Consider the following 21,891-nt stretch of genomic DNA (forward strand, 5'->3'; position numbering starts at 1 on the left):
AATTAGAGCCGGTGCAGCCGAAACTCCCGTACGCAGGACTGACTGTCCAGCGTACGAGTAATTAAAAGTCACGAAAGCCTTGTCTCTAAGCATAGCAAAGTAGGCCGTGTCACACAGAAGAAGCAGAAGAAGCAACCGAAGCTATGACGTATAAGCAAGAAACGCTTGAATCGTGGCATTTTGTGGAGTTTCTCTATAAAAAAACGCTTGGCTCGTAAAACAACTTGCTGGGCGGCCAATCAAGCGTTCGACCCTCAATCGAGTGTGGTAAAGATCGTATCATGAATGCGAACAAGCTTTACCAAAAAACCCCACGAGCTTATCGCGTGTTTCTGGTGCACATTTTTGGCCAGCAAGTGTTCGGTCAGATCCGCTTCGATTCTCGTGCTGAAACGCTTCACTGACGATCGAATCTTCCCCCCACAATCAAACCGCAACGCGCGCAACAGTGCGTTGTAAATCGCGATCGCTTGTAACCCGTATCGGGTGTTTTATCCCAACCCCGAAAATTAACTCTCTCCCCAAAAAAGGATACACAAACGCGTACGCGTCCATTGCATTGTGCTGTACAAAAACACCCACGGGTTTCGGTTTCGGTTGCGGTGATTCGCAAATTGTCGCCATCTTGAGGACGTGAGCCAGCTGGCGTCAAGACCTGTGGGTGCTTCGAGTCCGAGAATCGAGGCGGCATGGTTTGTCCTGCTTCTTGGCAGGCTGACCCGAGGTTTGTTAGCGCCCGTTTTGGGGTGTTGCGGCTCCTAAATGCGGCCAATCGATCGATTCCGGGCGCAAGGATTCGCTCGCTCGGAGTGGAACAGAAAACGAACCAGAATAGACCGCATCCGGTACGGTGTGTTTGGGTCCTCCATCGTCCCGTGTCCATCCCTTCGGAGCGGTTTTACCCACACACACACACTGGCCTCAGCAAGGACCGGGATCCTGCCTTTTAGCGCAGGATATCGATACGGTGCGGCTGCACCCGGAGCAGCTGTAGCAAATCCACTCTTCGTGAAAAACTTGGCGTTGGGTGGAAAAGCTCCCAATTTTCCCGCTTTCCAAACTCACCGCCTCCTAAAGCCGAACGAACGACGTGCCAACAGCAACGCCGGTGGCGCTTTTCCGCCGGTCGAGCGAGATTATGTGTCCGCACGATCAATAAATTTTGCACCCCTTTTATCCCAGCTCCTTGGGCTGGTGGCTTGTGACAGGGATCTTGACAATGGGGGGTTTTGCTCGGAAATCGTCGACCGTTTCAACGGGCTTGTTCACTCGGACGTCGCTTTTCTTTTTCCCGGGACCTCGGCGCTTCGTGCGCTCTTTGCCCTCGGGAAAGCTATTTATTCTTTCACTCTCGCTGGGCTGGAGGGAAAACTTTTCGACAGGCTCCCGAAGGGTGGGCTGGGAAATTCGGGGTAAGAGATAAAAAAAATATATATCTATATCCAAGAGGTGGCCACGGGCATTTTCACAGGCGCGGGACGGAGAAAACCACCGGCAGCTATCGATGTTGGCCGGTTGAACAAAGCTCGCCCCTTTTCGAGCGTCGACGAGTACGAGCCTGTCGGGAGGTTGGGTTCATTTTGGACGAGTTCTTGCCACCACCCACCTCAACCATTTTCCCGTTCCCAGCGTTGAAAAACTCACAGCGAAAGTGCGCTTGATCGGGCAATGGATTAAACTTGATAAAGGTTAAGACATTTGGCGTCGCGGTGTGTGGCAAAAAAAAACTCGAAACCGAGCTGCCGGGAAAGCGGCCTCGTGGTGGGTTTAATATTTGATCGCCGCCTCCCAACGACGTGTGGGTTTAAATATTTGACACATTTCGCAACCGCAATGATGGGCCAGCAGGGCCCACCCAAACGAGGGACGTTTCTGTCTCACCTCTTTTCGTTCCTCTTTTTTTTGCGCTATTAACGGGCGGAAAAAATCCCATCGCGAAACCGAGCGGTTTGGACGACCGCAAAGCGACGCGGCAGCAAATTAATGACGAATCGAAGTCAATCGATTGGTGTGGCCTCTCGATCCGAGGTCGATTGAATCACGGCTGGCCTGGAGTGGGGCATTCTCAATTCAGCAATCGGGCCTGGGTCGATTCGATCCACGGACAGCGTTCTGTTTGATTTATGGTGGCTGTGGAGGAAATGAAATGAACCAAGTGAGGAGAAAACAACCGAAACGCCACTCGGGTGGGCCTCGAAAAGGGTAAAAGCAGAAAAAATCAACCCCCCCACTCACACACAAATCATTCGGTCCCATTAATTAAGCGAACCGGCGAACGAGAGCTGAAGAGCCGCCTAAAGAATAAGGGCTCAAGGGAAGGCAAGGCCACCACCGCCCACGACGTCCTCCGGATGGATGGATGGATGGCTGGGGGCCCTATAATCAGGTTCATCGATTCTTCACGCCGTCATCGTTGCTGGTTTGTTTGATTTCTTTTCGCGAATATCGCCCGGTCGCGCAGCCAGCAATTAAAAACGGGCCCGCGGACGTGCTCGGGTTGTTCGATGCCGTTCCGGGAAATACGGGCGTAGTTTTCACCCTTCGGTTCGGTTGCGGTGGGTGATGGGTGGGTGACTGTGCGCGCGTGAGTCCAAACACACCGGCAAACGCCGAAAAGGTGGTCAGGCCGTTGTTACCTGCGAATGGGGGATTTTCCGGCATTTCCTCCGAACAGTTTGCCTTCGCCGGAAGCCCTTTTCTGGGTGGGGTTGGAGAGAGGCCTTGTAAATATTGATTAACGAGCGCACGGTCGAGCGGGCTTACGAGCCAGAAAAAAAGCGCTCGAAGGGAAAATCAAACGGACCCACTATGCTCACGGGAAGGCCGGAAAACTGGTGCCGTTATGATTATTCGTCTAATTGTAATTTGATTTCGGTGCGCGGCGAAGAGAGACAAAAAAAACACACAACCCCCGTGACCTTATTTCCGTTCGCTTTCCTCCCAACACCGAATGTGGGTGGGAAAATAAAAAAAAACAAGAGAGGCCCACCCACATTGAGTGGCGCATGTTCACCCGTTCGCCGGGTTTTGGAGCTAGTGTAGAATGTCTGCTAAAAGCCCGACTTTAATGACACACACTCAAGTAAAGAATGCACAAAATAGATGATCAATGCAGTAATGGACAAAATAAGGCACACTAACCGACCGACAGAGGAAAACAATATATCCGCTGGAGCAAGGTAACCACCTGGACAGATAGTCGAGTAACATTTCCACCAACGAGTAATTAAAAGTAATGAAAGCCTTTGGCTGAGCATAGCAAAGTAGGCCATGACATTACGACGTGTTCAATTGTGAGCGGGTCAGTAAAGAAGAAGAAGAAGAAGATACAAAGTCAACCATGTTATTAAATAATGCTTCAGACCAATGTTTAAGTGTAAAACAACGTCAATCTGGAGCTGAACGAACAGAAGCGCTCCAGAAGGCAAACTTATCACTTTGTGTTTTTAATTCAAGAGCTTTGAATGTCCCTCTGCCCAAGAAAAGGCCTCAAAGTCTGCAACAATCCAGTATGGAAGCTCAATTCTAGATTTCCAGCGATCGCCTGTACCAGGGGTCGACACAGTTTTTATCAAAAGGGCCGGACAGTTAAAATTAGCCTGAAACTGTGGGCCATATGAAACAAATCTGCAAACATGTGAATAAGACGAGGCAGAATGAATGATACAGCGCAACTACAAATTAACACTTTGATTGGTTTTTTATTTTAAAAAAATGTGGTTTTTATTTCTGCTAACCGAGGTTCAAATTACGTACAACCAGCAATTTTAATAGATACAGAAAATAATCTTAAATCTTTATAATTGGCTCTTCATAAGGCCAACACAAATTATCTCTCGGGCCCGCGAGCCCGACTTTGCCGACCCCTGGCCAGGACGATCAAAACCTTTTGCCGTAAGTAATATGTCCGATCGAATGATTGAACTACGCCGACGCGTTATGTTTGCCGTCCGACTGTAAGCGATTGGTTAGCAACCTAGCAAAAACCCTTTTCTATTACACCAGATTTCCGTTGCAAAACGTTCCGAGCGGAAAATGCAAAGCTTTTTGTTTACGCCCATTCACGGAAAGTCGTGTTGGATGTGAAAATTGGCCATTCCTATTCCCGAGAGCACTTGGCGCGCTTGGAGGTGGCTTATTTTCCATGTGCATTTTTGCAGCGCGAAACTGACGAATCCTTCGACATGAGCGAAACACCGATCGAAACGATCGAGCGCGCGCGCGCACACTAATTGCTTTTCCGGAAAGGGTGCAAAATGTTCCCCACTTCTAGAAAGAGCGAATCAACGCCATCAGCTGTTGCCGTGCCACGCTCGAGTGGTGTTTTCTGCCGGCATTTCCATCGATCAATAACCTAGTCCCGGAAGCAAAAACGCTAAAAAACGGGTCATTTTTCTTGCTGCAAAAGCCACCGCCGTATTTGCGTCGGGTCAACAGCATCCATGGTGAGCTTGTCGAGTTTGTCACGTGGTGGTGCAGAAACCGGAAAGGGGATGTAAAATTGCAAACTCCACCCCTCATCCCTTCACACCACCAGCTGGAAAAGGGTCGTCGGTTGGCAATAAATAAATAAACGAACTCAGAGTCTCGGTACGGATCGAAGGGCGCTTTCAGCAGCAGCACCACCACCATCGTTTGGCACAGGTGGCGTTTATGAATTGATGATGGTCGCTTTATCAGCGGCTGGACGTGTGGGTGGATCGAAAAGGGGCTGGGCCGGTGCTATGACGTGAGGGCGCCATAGCAATAACAATGAAGTGTAATAAAATAAAGTTCAAACGGTTGGAAATGCAAGCCGTGCAATCTGCTCCCGGTCGGGTGGGGAAGGAAAAGTGGATGAAAATCATCTGCTCGAAAGCGTACACCCCATCAACAAAACAAACAAACAAAAAACAAAAAAAACATCGACACCGTCGAGTCGGGTAAAAGCGTGTAGAAATTAGTCACCCAAATGAGCCGTTTGGCCGTGTGGGAAAATTCGTTTCATGTGCAGCCATTTTCACGAAGCCTTTCTCTACTTTTACCCCCTTTTCTCGGAGGGTTACCCCACTTGGCCTTCAGCCACAAACACACATACATACATAGCTATCGGCTTATCAGGTGCGGGCTGAATGGCTCCCGGAGTCCTTTCAAACCCGGAACGGAAGCAGTGGGTTAGTGGCCGGAAAAGCCATCAACCGGCCTCCAGATTCACCGAGCTTCACCGGTTTTGGAGTTTCCTGGCCCATGACGCTTGCCGTCCTTTTAATGGCCAGCACATCGAGGGGGTCCGTAAATCGTGGCGCACTTTCGAGGCGATAAAATCATCGTACGGGAAATTAAAGTTATTGACACAACGCTGATAAGCGGACGTTGGGACGTTGTCTAGTTGCCAGGAACAGGACACGTATCACGGCTCGATCGACGATCCGGGTTGCCCCCGAGTCGCTTTGTGTCGCTCAATCAAATTAACCACTTTATGGGCCATGAATGACCTGTTCCACTCTTTTCTCGCTTTCAGTTCCCATCACGACCGTCAGTGGAGTGCTGGGCAAGCAGGCCAGCCTGCCCTGCGACATAACGCCGCTCGAGCGGGACGATGCCGTGTACATGGTGCTGTGGTTCAAGGAGGACGACAACGAACCGCTCTACAACTTCGACGTGCGCGGCCGCCAGGTGGCCCAGGCTCGGCTTTCCTCCTCCGAGAAGTACTTCGGCAAGCGGGCCTTCTTTCGGGCCACCACCCACCCGGCACAGCTGCTGGTCGACGAGATTAAGCTGTCGGATGAGGGCATGTACCGGTGCCGGGTGGACTTTCGCAACTCGCCCACGAGGAATCTCAAAATTAACTTCACCGTCATAGGTACGTGCGGGTTACTGGGCGTCTCCATCTGGATGGACGGACCATCCGTTTTAGGGCAAGAACGGGTTGTCCGTTGTTACGTTAATCACGTGCTTATGAACTTATGAGCGAATTGTTTCCCTGTGATGTTGCGACGAAAAGTGAATGTAGCGTGCCACGTGTTTTCCCATTATGCTGCAAGCGCATAATTGAAGTAATTGGACGTGCTGGATGGTGCTTTGGTATTTTGCATTGCAACTTGCAATGTTCGGTTTTGTGAAAGATGCCTGCTTTTGTTAAATTATTTAGGCCCCAACTTAGGCTCTTTCATCGAGCCGATGCATGGCTCGTCTTTATCTTTTCTTGTTTTGTTTTCTTTGTTATCTGGCATATATGTTTTATAAAGGAAAGTTCAGGCTTTTTTCGTTTGCCTATAATCAAAATCATGGAAATATGTTCAATTGCTATAAACCTATACAAAATGCTAAGCTCAATGAGGGCTTCGTTTTGAGATGCTTTCCATGTCAACTCGAGGTCCATATCGTGCATGCTGATTATTTCAAACAAAACTGCACAAAAGCTTCCTAAACCCCTAGACCAACACGTTTTTTATGCTCAAATTTTGTCCATCAAATCTGTTAACCTGCTTCATCCGAGCATCGTAACACCGTTGCGCTTTAAATTAAATTCGTGATTAACGTACGGCAACAATAGCAAAAACATAACGAAACCTTCCGGGCCGGTTCCTTTCGCGCATCTCGCTAATTATCATTTCCACCCCCACAACGGGAGGTTATGGCATTAAATCAAACCAATGGGACCCACGGCCCGTTTCGCTGCCATAGCGAAGTGGCCATCCGGTGTAAACGAACGGCGATACTTTACGCCATCACCGGTTTTATTGCTTGCCATAAACTCGAACCAAACCCTCCCACGAGCACGGTGTTTCCCCCGATTTTCCACCCGAAAAAGGGGAACCTGGAACCCAATAAAGGCCCTTCGGGTCGCAGGACCGCAGGTGGTCACAGAACGCCAAACGGGGCCACGAATCTCATTCCATCCATCCCATCCGTTGTTCGTTTCACAGTGCCACCGGATCGGCCCATTATCTATGATTCGCGGCGCCGGGAAAAGGCCAACACGGTCGAACCGTACAGCGAGGGCAGCGATATTGCGCTGATATGCGAGGTGAAAGGAGGTAAGTCACACGGTGATGGGTTTGATCGATCGTTCACCACCCAAACCGGGGTGATCAATGTTTCCCAATGTCCTTCTTGCCACAGGACGACCACGGCCGAACGTTACCTGGTACCTGGACAACAGCGTCATCGATGAGTCGTTCGAAACGCGCCCGGACGGGACGACGGTCAATCATCTGTCCTACCCAAACATCGGTCGGCAGCATCTGGACGCACGGCTCATGTGTGTCGCGAGTAATACCAACCTGACGCCGCCCAACAACAAAGTGGTTGTGCTGGACGTTAACCGTAAGTATGGCACACGATGGGATGCACTCGGCGTGTTGGCCAACTAACGCTCTGGTTCATCTTCTTCCGCAGTCAAACCGGTGGCCGTACACATCATGGCCAAGGAGAAGTTCGTCTCCGCGGACAAGCGGTACGAGATTGAATGCAAGAGTTCCGGGTCGCGCCCAGAGGCGGTCATTTCGTGGTGGAAAGGCACTCGGATGTTGAAGCGGATGACGAAGAATGTAAGTATGACGGTGGGTTTGCAGTTTGAACGATCGGGTTTTTGGCTAGCAAACAGTACGATTTCGAATCAGAAAGGCCAAAGCGTGAGCTTCTGAGGGCACACGACCACCATTCGACCAGCAGCAGCTCCCTTGGTTGGTGCAGTGTTTTGAGGGAATTGCTTTTTGAAGAACATTTCGCACGAAACCGCACTACAACGTTGACCATGGCTCGGTTTTCGGGCGTGCCTTTGATGTGATAATTGAAGCAAAAACGCACCCCGGGATGCTGGAAAAAGGGAGAAACGTCGCGCGAGTTTCCGCACCGTGCCGGTAAATAGAAATTGGTAAATATTAATTTTAAATCAAACCCCACAACGCCACGCACCGGTGTCGAATGGCATTTCCTCGCACACGATAATTACGGACGGCGCGTGATTTCGAAACCGCCCAGCAGCCGAGCGGAATGGAGGAAATAATTAGCGAAACCAATCGGCAATAATTATTAATCAACAATTTCTCGATAGCCATTATCAGGCGCTGCGAGTGGGTTTGCTGTTTTGGCTGTGGCTTCATCGTGCGTTTGGGATGCTGCTGGTTTTTGTGTTTTTTTGGGGCCGGTCCTGTTGGCCACCCCCTCTTGACAATGCATGTTTGCACCGGTGGCCTGTGTGAATATTGAGTGCGCACGTGATTAAGCATGCGTATATTATTGGGCATCATTATAGCCGCTATTTGCTCGATCCGGTGCCGGTGCACGTGAAATAAATCATTGCACAATTTGGTGCGCAGGAAACGCGGTAAATGCAAGGTTGATTATACCTTTTTTTTCGGCTACAAGACCGGCGGCTAATATTCATTATCGCAACAACGCTGGCCGCTGTGAGGTCGGGAAAATGACATTCCACACGCGCGGTTTGACGTTAGGATTTAAATCAAAATAGCCTAGTTTATATCGTTAGTTCAAGTGCTCGATGGTGTTATCTGCCACGTGAAGGTTAGGTTTTTTTTCGGGCTTTTACTTGTTCGATGGGTGGTGGGGTTTGATAAAACATTTATTACAATACACAAAAAAAAACCAGCTCTCCTTGGCGTATGCAATTGGCGGAAGTAAATGAATCAGACCGTTCGTTGACAAGCGAATTTATATGCTCATTCGCATTATGACGTAAGCGCACTGCAGCAGGAGCAAGGAAAAACTGCTGACGGTCGCGCCTCCATTGCCACACACACACACACACCCAGCGTGGCCACACTTAGTTGCAGCTTGATCCAATACAAAGTATAAATAGAGTCGAAGATCGTGTCAGCCCGGTTTTGCAGCAGTAATGGAACCCGAAGTACCCGCCGGAACGTGATTGCAATGTATAATGTTTCTTATATTTTCCCGACTTTCCCGGGCCTCGGCTGGGTGTAGAGCGAAACAACTCTCGAATGGCCTCACTTTCACGAGCTTTTTCTCCTTCTTCTTGTCTTCTTTCTACCATTCTGTTTCGTTTTTTTTTGCTCTCCCTTCCGTTCGCAGTTTTCCGACAACGGCAACCAATCGCTCAGCGTTATATCGTACACGCCGACGGTGGACGACGATGGCAAATATTTGACTTGCCGGGCCGAGAACCCGCTCATCCCGGACAGCGCAATCGAGGACAAGTGGCGACTGGTGGTGCATTGTAAGTAGCCCTGGAGAGTGGGAGGATAGCTTTACGAGTGCGGAAGAAAATCCATTCAAACATTTAAATGGAAAATTGCTTCATCCGATGCCCAGAGCCGATGGGCCTATGGGCAGGGATTTTCCGAACCGTTGGAAAACTCTCCGTTTACAGTGGGGATGGGTTTCGTTTCAACCACCCAACTGCACTCCGCTGCCTCCTTGCACGTCGAGAAGAGAGAGCGAGAGAGAGAGAGAGAGAGAGAGAGAGAGAGAGAGAGAGAGAGAGCGAAAAATGAGCAAATCAACAAAAGAAGCGAAAAACAAAAAAAAAAATATGTTCATCTCCCCGCGGCCCCTGATTGAGTCGGGCCGAGGTGGACGCATCCGCGGGAATGAATCAATTGAGCCGGCAGAGAAGGGAGAGAAGGCACCGTAAAATGCGCGGAAAACAACCCCCTCCCAGAGCCCAGGCCAGAGGAAATTGAATTTCATTTACAGCCCAAGAACAACATCCTATCAGTTTTATTCGCTTTCCGTCGTTTCGATCGCTGGGCCGATAAAAACGGGGCGCTCGTGTGCTGGCGGCAGAAAGCAGAAAACCAACGAAAACCCAAACGAAAAAGACCTTCCTGTGTGCGCTTTTACTGCGGCCAATAAATGCTAAACTCCAACTAAGACGCCATCATCACTATTCGCGGTGCGGTGCCCTTAGAATCCACCCCAATGGGAGGGCCTAATTGAGACGCAACCATATAAATCGGCCATCGGAAACGACCCCCCGGGGCGAACCGTCAACCAAAATCGAGAATGGAAGCCCGAAATCTAATAAATACTGTAGCATAAAGCGGGAAATTAACTTATTTCGCTTGGGCTTCCCACACCCACTCCCACTCGGAAAAGTTGCCATTTCCATCGAAGGAGGAAGCGGCCATTTTTTTTGCAATGTTGCTTTGTTTGCCATCTTTCTTTTTTGCCTGTGTGTGTGGGTGGGTGAGGGTCTTTTTTCTCCTTTATTTTTTTTAATGCCATTCGTTCAAGTTCTCCATTTTTATCACTACCCCAGTGCTTGTGTGCGTGTTTAGGTAGGGTTTTTTTTGTTGTCTGCTATTTATGCTTCGTGCTCGCCGTGTTTATGCAACCGTGAAATGATAAAAAGCAGACACTTGAAATTGTCCTTTCGAGAAGTCTTCTCTCCAGCGTTGAGTATCTTTTTAACTTACGTTTCGTTCGGCTTTCCGCCACTTAACCAGCGGACTTGCAGAACCAGACTCCTTCTGGGCTGGCGATCCTTCCGAAGGTTTTCGGTCTTCGATTGCACGGGTTTGCGACGAGGTGAGAGTTCGCCTACTGAGGTGGGTCGTAAATAAATACGAATGGCAACAGCATCGAAAGAAGCGCACACATACAACGACAGCCGAACACAAGCGATACGAGCGCCAACGACAAGTAGCCCGTAAAACTTGTCTCCTTATGGCCTGCTAGATCCTGCGGCCAGGAAACCCTCGGTACGCGAATGGGCGCTGTAATAAAAGCCATCACCGACATGTTGCGTAGGCTACGGGTTTGAGCAGCAGGCTCACTGACTTCGGTGGAAAAAGCGAGCATCCACCATTTGCATCCATTGCCCCCGATGATCGTTGGTCTCTTTCGTCCGAAAGGAGGTTTCAGGCCTTCGAGAGTGAAGTGGCAGATAAAGCGAGAAGTGGACTTGCTGGTAAGATTGTGCCTTACGAAACAACCTTGGTGCCTTGATTACCGGATGATTTTTACAACTAGCTCGCGAAACAGTGGGGAAGTAGTTTTTTGCTGGTGGTGTCGAATTCGGATCTTTCCAGACTCGTTACTTTTGACTTGGCTGTGATGTTTGTTATGGATGTTTGATTTTTTTTTTCGCTGTGTTTTTGTTTTCCATCATGGCCTCCGGATGGGGGTAAAATGCAACTCTTCGGTGGTTTTATTTTGCCTCCAGCCAAAAGCCATCAAAGACGCACCGTCATTTTGAACCCGGTTTTTTTTTGCTTTCCTTCACAGACATGCCGATCGTGACGCTCAAGATGGGTTCATCCCTTAACCCGGACGACATCAAGGAGGGCGACGACATCTACTTCGACTGCCACATCCAATCGAACCCGAAACCGTACAAACTGGCCTGGTATCACAATGTAAGTATGATGGTGGTATTTGTTCCATTTTCCAGGCCCCCTTAAGGCAGCAAGGACTGCAAGGACTGCAAGGACTGCAAGGACTCGCGTATCCATAAAACGGCATGGAAGCCCCATACACGAGTGGGAGCCCGCGGTCCTTTCGAAATCGCACGCTCAGCAGATAAAAAAATGGACCCTCTTGGCCGTTTTTCCGACTATTCGGTGTGCTTGGGTGGAGGTTTTTTTGCCTTCTTTTGCTCCAAACACCCCCAAGAAGGATGCTTCCGTGGGTGTGTATGTGTGTGAGAGAGCGTGAGTTTAGCGGATGATGGAAGTCCGCGACCAGTGGGGACGAGTCCTTGCAACCGCACGAAGGACACGAAGGCGTTGTGGTTTTTGATTTGCCTAACCACCAGGAGGATTGGTTGTAAATGGAATTTTGCGCACCGGGCGCGTGTTGCAAATGAGACCGGAGAATTGCGTGCTTTATGGCGTTCGTTAGGACCTGGGTCTTGGGTTCAGGTCGTTCCAGAACCCTCCGAGGAGCCGGCAACCGAAGGAAACCACCAGCAGCGTCTGCAGCTAAGTGGGTTTGGCCGCAAAGTGTCTTATTATGCCGGTACGTTCTTCGTTATGGGGGCATCTTGGGGATGTAGAAAAAAAACATCCCTTTTTCGTTCGTCCTTGTGCGCACACACTGGGACGGAAAATGAGTTAATGCAGCGTAGTCGGAGCACGGGATTGAATTAAATCATACCTCACGGCGTTGTTCCGGTGGGGATCGATGTGATGAACCTTGAATCGCTTACCCGACGGTTCTTTGGGCTGCAACAGACTATTTCCGGGAAGCTGTAAGCTTTCCTTCGCTTTCTTCCTGCGATATTTCTAATCGCATTGGCTGTGCTAGTGTGAAAAGTCAATAAAAATATTGTTGATAGCTTGCTGGATGGGCAAACAAAAGTTATGGCAAAAATGAACCCGTTAATTTAAAGCTCCCCGTGCTTGAAAACTTTCCGGGTTGATGTTTTAAAAGGATGCTTCGTATATTTCCGTGTCCTTCAGATGCTTACAGACGCGCCCATTTTCAAATGAAGACCACCATAGGCTTAAAGCTTTAAACAATTACAACCAAAATGTCAATTAGTGTTACAAAACGTCTAATGTACGTTTACGAACCTTTCAAACCTACTCTCGTCCTTCGAGCTCAAGCATTGTGTAAGTTCCACCGTGGGCGTATGACTGACTGAAACGAAGGAAACGAGGCCGACATAATTCAACAAAAAGCCGCATGAACCGGTGTGGCTTTAATTCAAGCCCACAACAACCCATCCCGGCTCCTGGTTGCCGATTCCACGCACCGAACAGTGATGATGTCTCGCAGACGAAATAATTAACAATTTCGGCCCAAAAAATGTGGCCTCAACCGCCGCCTCCGTACCACAGGGTGGCTCACCCAAGCAAATAAACCCGCCAAGGCATATGCCGGCTACGACGCCCCGGAATCCATCGCGTTTGAAGTCGGCCGCGGATTATCCGCCACCGGTACATGCATAATCGCTAGATCCTGCGTGCCAGCCGCGATGCCGGTGGATTACAATTAACCGGAACCGTATCCACCCACCCAAGGCCCTCCCGAAGATCTCCTCTCCCCAAAAACAACGCCCAACATGTGCGTGGAAATCCTGGTCTCTTTCTCTCTCTCACTCTCTGTGCCGCGAGTCGCGCTTCGGTGCTTTGCGTTTCCGCGCGATCTTATTAAAAAGCGGGCTGAGTAAATAATTCAATTCCCACCCACCCACTGGGAGGTGGGGTTGGTTGTGGTTTGTGTAAATTTTTCACCTTCAATTACGCTCCTTCCCGTGTGTGCCAAGTGCGCGAATTCTCTTCCCGTGGTTTCGCAACCACAAGCGTCGCTCGTTTGCTGCTGGGTTGATGGCGCGCGTACAACAGAGAGCCCGTGTTAAGAAAAGGAAAGACGAAATGAATGCAAACGCCGTGTAAAAGAAGCTGCCGTACGAGTGGGATTGTTTCTGGTGTTGGTAGCCCTCATTTCCATCACCTTGCGAGCCTTGCGTTACCGGCTGTTTCGACGCTTTAGCCATGGGGTGACACCATCCATTTGCGTGCCATCATCTGCATTTTCAGCTCACACACTCTCTCTCTCTCTCTCTCTCTCTCTCTCGCTGTCGTTCACAGGGTAACGAGCTCCATTACAACGTCACAGCTGGCATCATCCTGTCTGACCACTCGCTGGCGTTGCAGGGCGTATCTCGGAGCCTGGCCGGCGACTACACCTGTATGGCGGCCAACACCGAGGGCCGTGGGACGAGCAATCACGTCACACTTCGCGTGCGCTGTAAGTATGCGCTGGTACTCCAACATCCTTCGACAGATGGGGAAAAAAGGACCCTCTTCACTTCACTGCTTTGCTGGGGTTTTTTTTCTTCTTTCGTTCGAAGATGAAGCTCTTCGTGTTGAGCTTTTTGCTCTCTCTCTCTCATGCTCTGTTTTTCTAGCGGACTGTCGGAGTCGACATTCTTTGCGGGTTTTCCCACACCCACCTCCCGGTGGCCCAACCCGAAACAAGGACCCACCCGGTCCCAGTTTGAATGAAGTCACCCGAGCAAAACGACTGGAACGGATTCATTTGGGGGCATTATTGTAAATGAAATGAAATTTCATTAACTCCGCCGGGTCCCGGTGGGGCTTTCGGTGGTTGGAGCGGTTGGCCCCTTCAACAAATGAGGCCCTCCCTGTTTTGTTCCCCCGTCTGCCACCTGCTCTATCGTCCCCCGCCCACCCAAAACATCCCATTGAACGCGACCACCCAAAACGAGCGCTCGCACCTTCGCTTGTTTTCCCAGCACGAGCACGAGTGTTTTCTCTATTTGTTTTCTTTCTTTCTTTTTTTTTTTGGATACCGTTCGACCAGTTTTTTGTTCAGCTTTCATCCCACCCACTTCGACTGTCGGTACCAATTTTCCCGGACGCTTGCCACCAAGGCTAGGGGGTTGTTTTTTCTTTGTTTGATTTTCCACCGGGTTACAAAACCGCACCATGTTCCGCAAATTGCAACCACTTTCTCGGTGGCGGTGTTTCGTGGTGTTTTGTTCTCGCATCGAATTTAATTTCACACATGAATATTTACCGAACGCAATGGTTCGATTTTGCTCAACCCCGCTTCTGTCTGGGCCTGGGAATTTCGGGGCGGAATTTTATTCTCCGTAAATTGCCGCCAAATAAACGCATCCACCAACCATGCGGCACGGATGGATGGGCAGCCTTTTTACATTCTTTTCAATCACCCGTTAATCGGAGAACCCACGCTTGAGCCACTTTGTAGCATTTTGCTCCCATTTCGTGAAAACAGCACCGCAACGAGCTGTAATTGAAGTATCACCGCCACCCAACGTCCGGTGGGTTGGTCTCTGTCCGGGAATCTCTGTTAATTCAGCGGGTTTTTGACCAAACTGACCGGCCCAGTTGAAATATGACGCTATGGCCGCCCGACCTCACCTAGCTTGCCGATTTCCGGGTTGCGCATTATTCACAAGGGGTGACTTTCACAACCCTTAATGGCGCATCCACGGCCGATCCACTCAGCTCGACCAAAACCCCCCAAAAGTGGACCGGAACGTTATACGGGATCGAGTGGGTTTTCCGGATTTTGTTCACGTTTCGATAAATCCGATAAATTTTTGCGGGTGCCGCAATCAGTCACAATAATCGAATGAATCGCGAGAACGCGGGATGCCCACGATCCTCGCGTTTCCCGATTTCCGTCCCGGATCGGCAAATAATTTGTTTGTCAGAAATGGATGTAAATCAGAAATTACGCAGTTTGATTTTACGCCCACCCACGTGGGTGGCCACGTATGGGACTCCGCTGGGAATCGAACACAACGCGTTCGATCCTGAAGCTTGGCTGCGTTTGCGTTTGTTGCCAAATTTACCACTGATTCGGTCCGACGCACGCTTCACAGTCAATTAGCGCACGATGCGAAATGGCAGAACACTCGTGGGTGGGTGATTGTTTTTTTGTGCTAATTTCTTTGATTTTCCACCAACCACTCGTCGGCAGGCAGGGCTTTTATTGTGCTGTATTTAAATCCCACCCACGGGAGATATGTTCGCCAGTTGTTGTTGTGGGGAAAAATTGATTGCGAAAGTTTTGCGAATTAATTCGAGTGAACGATCGATCACGGGCAATAGGATTCGTAAGGATGTGCTGTTTGCCCGCAAACAATGTTGTAATTTGAGCGCAAATGACTCGCAATGAGGTCGAAAATTGACCCAGTCTGAGACGGCTTATTCGCCAAATAAAATCCGTTTAAAATGGCCAGTTTAGAACGGGATGAGTTGCAGCATGCAAAAAGCACGAATGCGTCCCCGATGAAGATGTGAATGTTCGACTCAACTCTCTTCTGGTGTGTCCTCGATTTGTATTTGCCTTCGTCCACATCCGTTGGCTAACCGCGGCCTATCAACCTGCTGGGTTTCCGCAACCTTCACGCCAGGAAACGACACTTTGCAAGCGACCCAACTAATTGACCTTTCTTTCTCTCTGTACACAGATGCACCCGTTTGTGCAGTCGACCGCGAGGAGCTTCTGGGCGCGCTGAAGCACGAAACGCTCCAACTCAAGTGCGAAGTTGACGCGTCTCCGCCAGCCGATTCCTTCCACTGGACATTCAACTCCTCCGGCGAACAGACGGAGCTACCGTCCCGATTGCACTCGAGCGAGGTAAAAACACACACGCACGCATACAATCCGGCGAGCAAGGACTCACCTAGTGGATGAAGGAAAATAATTAGAAAAACAAACCGGACCGATGATGCAATCGAAACGCCATCTGGTGGTGTCTAATGTCGATTGGAACACGGTGTCTGTGTGTGTGCGTGTTCTCTTTTTCACACATTTTTTTCTTCTTGATATCCTTCTTTTAGACCGGTCTATCGAGGCTTAATTACACGCCGACATCCGATCTGGACTACGGTACGATATCCTGCTGGGGCCGGAACGCGATCGGTGTGCAAAAGTCGCCCTGCGTCTTCCAGGTTGTCGCTGCAGGTAGGTTTTGGGAACGGACTGGTGCTGGGTTACGCTCCACTTTACGGATTGGCAACCACTGGCCGCAGGTTGGCTCGGAAAATGGCCGATGCTGGAGGGTTTGCGAAAATTGGGACGGCTGTGGAATTTAATTAAAACGCCATATAATCGAGAGCGGTCCAGCCTGGTGCTTCAGCTGAAAGGTGTTTGCAACATAACGAACAATCGAGAGTGCAGCTTGCCTCGAACCCACTCCCATACGATCCCTTTCTGATGATCGGGGGTGGGGGAATTAGAAAAATGGATGGGGATGAAGCAAGAAAAAACGCCCTCTCACACACGAGGAAGAAGCATTAGAGAGAAAAAAAAAACGACAAGCAAATGTGCATGATTGCAACACGTTCGGCATTCGAGTGTGAAGTTCGGTTCGATTCTTATCATCCTGTATGTGTGTTTGATCGTCTGTATGTGTGTTTTCCTCCACAACCTACCATTTCAGGACGCCCGTTCGCGCTGCAGAACTGCTCCGTGTCGAATCAATCGGCCGATTCGCTGCACATCGAGTGCATCGAGGGCTTCGACGGTGGTCTGCCGCAAATGTTTCTGCTCGAGCTGGTGGAAGTGCCCGTCCTGCGATTAGTTAGAAACCTAAGCTTACAGGTATGTCATTTTCATGGCTGAAACACCACCGCGTTGCTGTCGATTGTTTCGCTTACATTTTCCGCTCGAGCGGACAAAAATCTCATTTTCATTCGCCCTGGCCCTGGTGCCGAGGCCAGTCTGCAATATACCAGGTATCTTCGGAGGGAAGCCTCTAGAGCTTCCCACAGAGACTGGTTTCTACCGAAAACGGAACGTACGCGAACGTCCTCAAGGATGCTGAGACACGCGTGCAAATCCTCTTTTGTGCAATCGACAGCACGTGGGTGCAGATGCTGGTGCAGCCTACCACCCTCAAAAAGATGGCCCCACTAACACTGTATGCGTTTTCCAGCACCCACCGGTGCAGTTCTTTATAGATAATCTCGAACCGGGCAGCTCGTACCGCATCATTCTGTTCGCCGCCAATGCCAAGGGCCGCTCCGAGCCGGTCATAATAGACGATATCACCTTCAAGGGTGTGGCCAAACACACCGGTAAGTATCATGGGAGGGAGTGGGAGGGAGTGGGTGGTGAAGCAGATGAGCCAGGACATTCGTCTTTTGGTGTTGAGTTGGTTCGATTGACAAAAAAACTCCCTTTTTGAAACGAATTGTCCTCGCGGAACGGTGCGCAAAAGCTCATTACAATTTGTCCACGTCTACATCAAAGTCACCTACACACACACGCGTGCACACATACACACGCACACACACGGTTAATCCGGTGGCGTCGGTACTCCCAACCCAGCAGAAGATAAAGCCCACCGAGTGCAGGGCACACTAACTATTCCTACCCGCGGTGTCACTTGACACGAACACCGCCGGAAAAGCGGCTTAGCGACTTTCCGTTGTTGTTTTTTTCTCTCTCTCTCACACTCCTTTCTTCACCGTTAAGGGACATCGTTATGGCGTCTCCGATAATGGAAGCGAGATCGGGGCTTTTTTCTAGCATCTCTCACCTGACGATGCGATGGCTTTTGTTCGTTTGGCCGCGTCTAAACGCCACCTGAGAAAAACACGCGAGCAGACCAGTTCCGAGCGGTTCTCTCTCTCTCTCTCTCTCTCTCTCTCTCTCTCTCTCGATGGAGGGATTAAAGTGGCCGGTCTGGCTGTTTGGTGACTTTTCCCCTACTGGATGGCAGATGCTTGGTTTTCCTCAGTCGCACTGACTCGCCGACCCCTGAATGGTCAAAGAAACGTGATGAATGGTTTTCGCCACCGGATCAAGCGAACCCAGCTCGAAAGGACCTCCGAGAGAGAGAGAGCGAGAGAGAGAGACAGGGCGTCATGTTTGCGCCCGGGATTACGGTGTCCGGCCGCTTTTGAGGCAATTTCTTCGGGTGGCTCTTCGGGTTGAAATTAATGAGATCCCGGGGACGTTAATAATAAATTTGATGCTTATCCTCGTACGGTGGGAAATGATCAGCGGACGGGAAGGACGAAAAGAGGTCCACTGGGTGCTGTTCCGAGGGTAATGAAGATGAGAGCCGCCACGCCGGAGGGCACAGAGGGCTAAATAGTTTATTGCAAAGTACCGTCTGTGGCTTAGCGTGGGCCAAAACCCTGGACAACATATGTAGAGGCTGCTCCAGTGGGCCGATCGGTTCTAATGTCGTCCTGGCGAGCTGTTCACACACACACACACACACGCATGAAGACCGGATTTTGCTGGCACCGAGACCCGGATTAATTTCCAGCCGCCAGCGATGACGGGGTGTTTGTGGTGGGTTTTCGAACGCGAGCTCAAAATTTGCCCCACGCAAAGGACGACTGAAAGGACGACCGAAAGTGTCCCTGTGGCAAGCCGAACGGTGCGATAGAATGTGCGTACAATGCGAGTGGACAAAGCAGTAGGCTGGTTTGCAGAAAAGGCCATTGGATTAAGCGACCTGAAACGCCATCAGAGCACACGCGAGGTGCAAAAGCTTCGTCCACCACTGTACGCGCACACGTGCGTGCGATTACGTACGAAAGCCCCGCACGAAAGTCCTTGCAGAGAGTTCGGTTCTTTTTCTTTTTCTCACACACACACACATCCCTCTGATTTATTGCAGGCGTGTCCAACGTTATGAATGTTCCTTTATCACCGGTATTAGCCGCATTAACGCTCACGGTGGCGATCCTGTTCGCGGTTGTCTGCATCGTCCTGGCGACTCTCTACCGGCGGCACGCGGCCAAGTAAGTACTCCTTCTTCTCTTTGGCTCTTGGGATGTTACATTCCCCCAACTCACACGACCTGTTTTCCACAGGAACACGACCAAAAAGCTAAAGCCCACCAAAAGCGCTCAGCTGACGGCGACACCCGACTGTCAGCTGGACTCGGCTGGGCCACATCACCAAACGCACGACCCAACCGGCATTCAGACGCCCTTGGTTGGCCTCGGTGGTGCCAGTGGCGGTGGAGGTGGTGGTGGGATTGGATGCCGCGGTAGTCCCACGATGGGTGCTGACCTTCCGGATGGGGATGAAACCGACCCGGACGTGATACCGAACCAGTACGGTAAGTGTAGTCTGTACGGTGGAAGCTCAAGTCACAAAGACGTGGTGGGTCCTTTCTGACTGGGGGGCTAATGTTTTTTTTGTGTGTTTGCATCCTCCTTTTTGCAGAACGACGACCTCCGAAGACGACACTACCGACGCCGTTGTTCCGCAGTCCATCGGCACGGTTAATACACCGCAACGGTGGTGAACATTTGCTGCACGAGGACGAACGGCACTGTGATGGCGCGAGTTTAGCCTCACTGACCGGTTCGACCACTGAGGTGCACCATTATTCGTTCAAACCCAGCAAGCAAATCGTAAGTATCACTGGCTTACAGGAGGTTGAGGTTTTCCTGGTCGGCGTGTTTGGAAATAGTCCTTGTGGCGTGGAACTGAAGGCGATTTGTGGAAGGATACGATGACGCAGGCAGCTTATCAACCTCGCTGTTAATTCGCCACCAATTATTTGCTGGTGATGGAGGCCTTTTTTTATTCTTCACTCCCACTAGAATCTGTGCATCAATCGGTGGGAGTTGTTTCCTTCGATAAGCTTCCGGTGCTTAGAATGTCTCTTATGGCTGTGTAGGAGACATGGGTTTTGGAGGAAGATGCAGCATGTACATGAGTGGCACTCCTTGATGGGTTTGTGAGTTGCCTTAAGACCCTTGGAAAGCTTGCAGCGCTCCTGCCATTGCTGTTTGAAGCAAGCCCGATGAAAGAGAACGTATGCAACTTCCTTGAATAAGAGAGCTTATCTAACGCTTAGTAGGCTAATGTTGCAGTTGAATAGAATCCGTGCACCTTCAAGGCGCTTGTTTAACACCTTGTGTTTTTAAGGAAATTCCACAGAATGCCACTTTTCAAGCGTTTCCCGCTCATATGTCAAAGCCACGGTTGTACCGGCTCTAATTCTCTACGTTCATTCGTATTTCTGTTTGGCCATAAATTTGATATTTAATAATAATAGCTGATCCAGATATTCCAAAATTGCACGTTAAAACCAAGCGTTTTTGCCGTCATCCAAAAATGGGTGACATGGCATCCTGGAATAAATACCGTCACTCTCTTTCAGGGTGACGCGGCATTCAAAGTGTTAAGGTCCGCACGGTTTCCACTGCCACTGGATGCTGACGGGTTTCTGACGAGTTGTTTTCTTTCACTTTTCATCTCACAACTCCCACAGAGCTACGCCACCCTGGGCAGGACACACAACAGCAGCGTCACGTCGACACTCAGCCCCCTTAGCCAGCAGGCGTCGACGGCCACCCTGCCACTACCGTCGATGTCCGTGACCGGCGTCGGTGCCGTCGGGAGTCTTCTCAGCAGTCCGGCCTCGCAATCGCTCGTCACCTCGACGTTGAACGAGTACCGGTTTCGGCCCGAGGTGGTCACCACATCCAACCGAATACAGGAAAGTTGTATATAAAGTGTGTGTGTGTGCTAGTGTGAGTGAGTGCATGTGTGTGTGGCGATCGATGGGCAGCCAGGAGCATATCCTTCCGCTGAAGATCCTTCGCTAACCATATCCATCCCTGGCTGGATCCATCACGCTGCACGCGGTTGTCTGTGAGATGTGGAGCTAAACCGCGATAGAGAGAGAGAGAAGATGAAAAGCGAAAGAGAAAGCGTGTGTGTGTATGTTCGTTTACGCGTAGCTAACGTAGAGAGCCTTCGTTGTAGAGAGCGCGGGTGGAAATTGGAACGAATTTCGCGATCATTTTAGTCCACCCCCAAATTCCATCTTTCCAAATCCATCACATCCAGTTAGAGGTAATGTAAGTGTGGTCCTTCGCCCACAAGTTGTGCACCCCATGGGTACATGATCCCTTCTCGTCACCCTCCCTCCATTTATCGTCCCTTCCCATCGTGCCATCGATGTACTTGTAAATATCGCGTAGTATCCCGGGAAAAGGCCCTCAGACGTAGACACCTCACCAAACACCAGACTCTCGGTGTTTCGCGTATCCAAGACGTTTGCGTTTAATGACTGGACAATAAGCGTACGCAACAACAAACGAAAGGAGGCAAAAAAAGCGACCGGAAAGTTGCAACGATCGCGCCCGGTGAACATGAGGTGAAAATCGTCCAGGATATGAAGGTGACAGATCGATAGGCCACAGCTCTGTTGCGATTGGGACAACAGCCCTCATAGGTGCTGCGGGTCGAATTTCGTATGTGTGGCTCAAAACAGCCCCATTTCACTGTGGGGCCACCATAAGGTCCTGCAGGTTTACTAAGGCTAGGGGCTTTTCTGAGCGTTCCGATTTCGAATGGACACTTGAACGGCCCAGCAACCGTCAGGTGGTCATCCAGGCCGTGTCACGTTGTTTCTATCATTGTACAAAAACCAAAATCCCTAGGGAGTGTCGTAGCGAGTAGCAAATTCATCGGGCGAAAGTCAAGAGGTTACTA

General features: G+C 50.2%; 1 protein-coding gene across 1 annotated transcript in view; it reads left to right on the plus strand.

Moving 5' to 3' along the window:
• Nucleotides 1-21,201, plus strand: part of LOC128723191 (hemicentin-1) — a 34,540-nt gene extending 13,339 nt beyond the window's left edge. Inside the window, exons 2-16 of the mRNA XM_053816912.1 lie at nt 5,501-5,842; nt 6,909-7,019; nt 7,105-7,308; nt 7,381-7,532; nt 9,037-9,181; nt 11,194-11,324; nt 13,503-13,662; nt 15,881-16,050; nt 16,254-16,377; nt 16,856-17,016; nt 17,351-17,492; nt 19,052-19,175; nt 19,248-19,498; nt 19,606-19,796; nt 20,663-21,201. Coding sequence (XP_053672887.1) covers nt 5,501-5,842; nt 6,909-7,019; nt 7,105-7,308; nt 7,381-7,532; nt 9,037-9,181; nt 11,194-11,324; nt 13,503-13,662; nt 15,881-16,050; nt 16,254-16,377; nt 16,856-17,016; nt 17,351-17,492; nt 19,052-19,175; nt 19,248-19,498; nt 19,606-19,796; nt 20,663-20,905 — 2,651 coding nt within the window. The 3' untranslated portion in view covers nt 20,906-21,201. The remainder of the gene's footprint in view (nt 1-5,500; nt 5,843-6,908; nt 7,020-7,104; nt 7,309-7,380; nt 7,533-9,036; nt 9,182-11,193; nt 11,325-13,502; nt 13,663-15,880; nt 16,051-16,253; nt 16,378-16,855; nt 17,017-17,350; nt 17,493-19,051; nt 19,176-19,247; nt 19,499-19,605; nt 19,797-20,662) is intronic.
• Nucleotides 21,202-21,891: the final 690 nt, after the last annotated feature.

Source organism: Anopheles nili, chromosome 2 (assembly GCF_943737925.1).
Source record: "Anopheles nili chromosome 2, idAnoNiliSN_F5_01, whole genome shotgun sequence".
Classification (NCBI taxonomy): domain Eukaryota; kingdom Metazoa; phylum Arthropoda; class Insecta; order Diptera; family Culicidae; genus Anopheles; species Anopheles nili.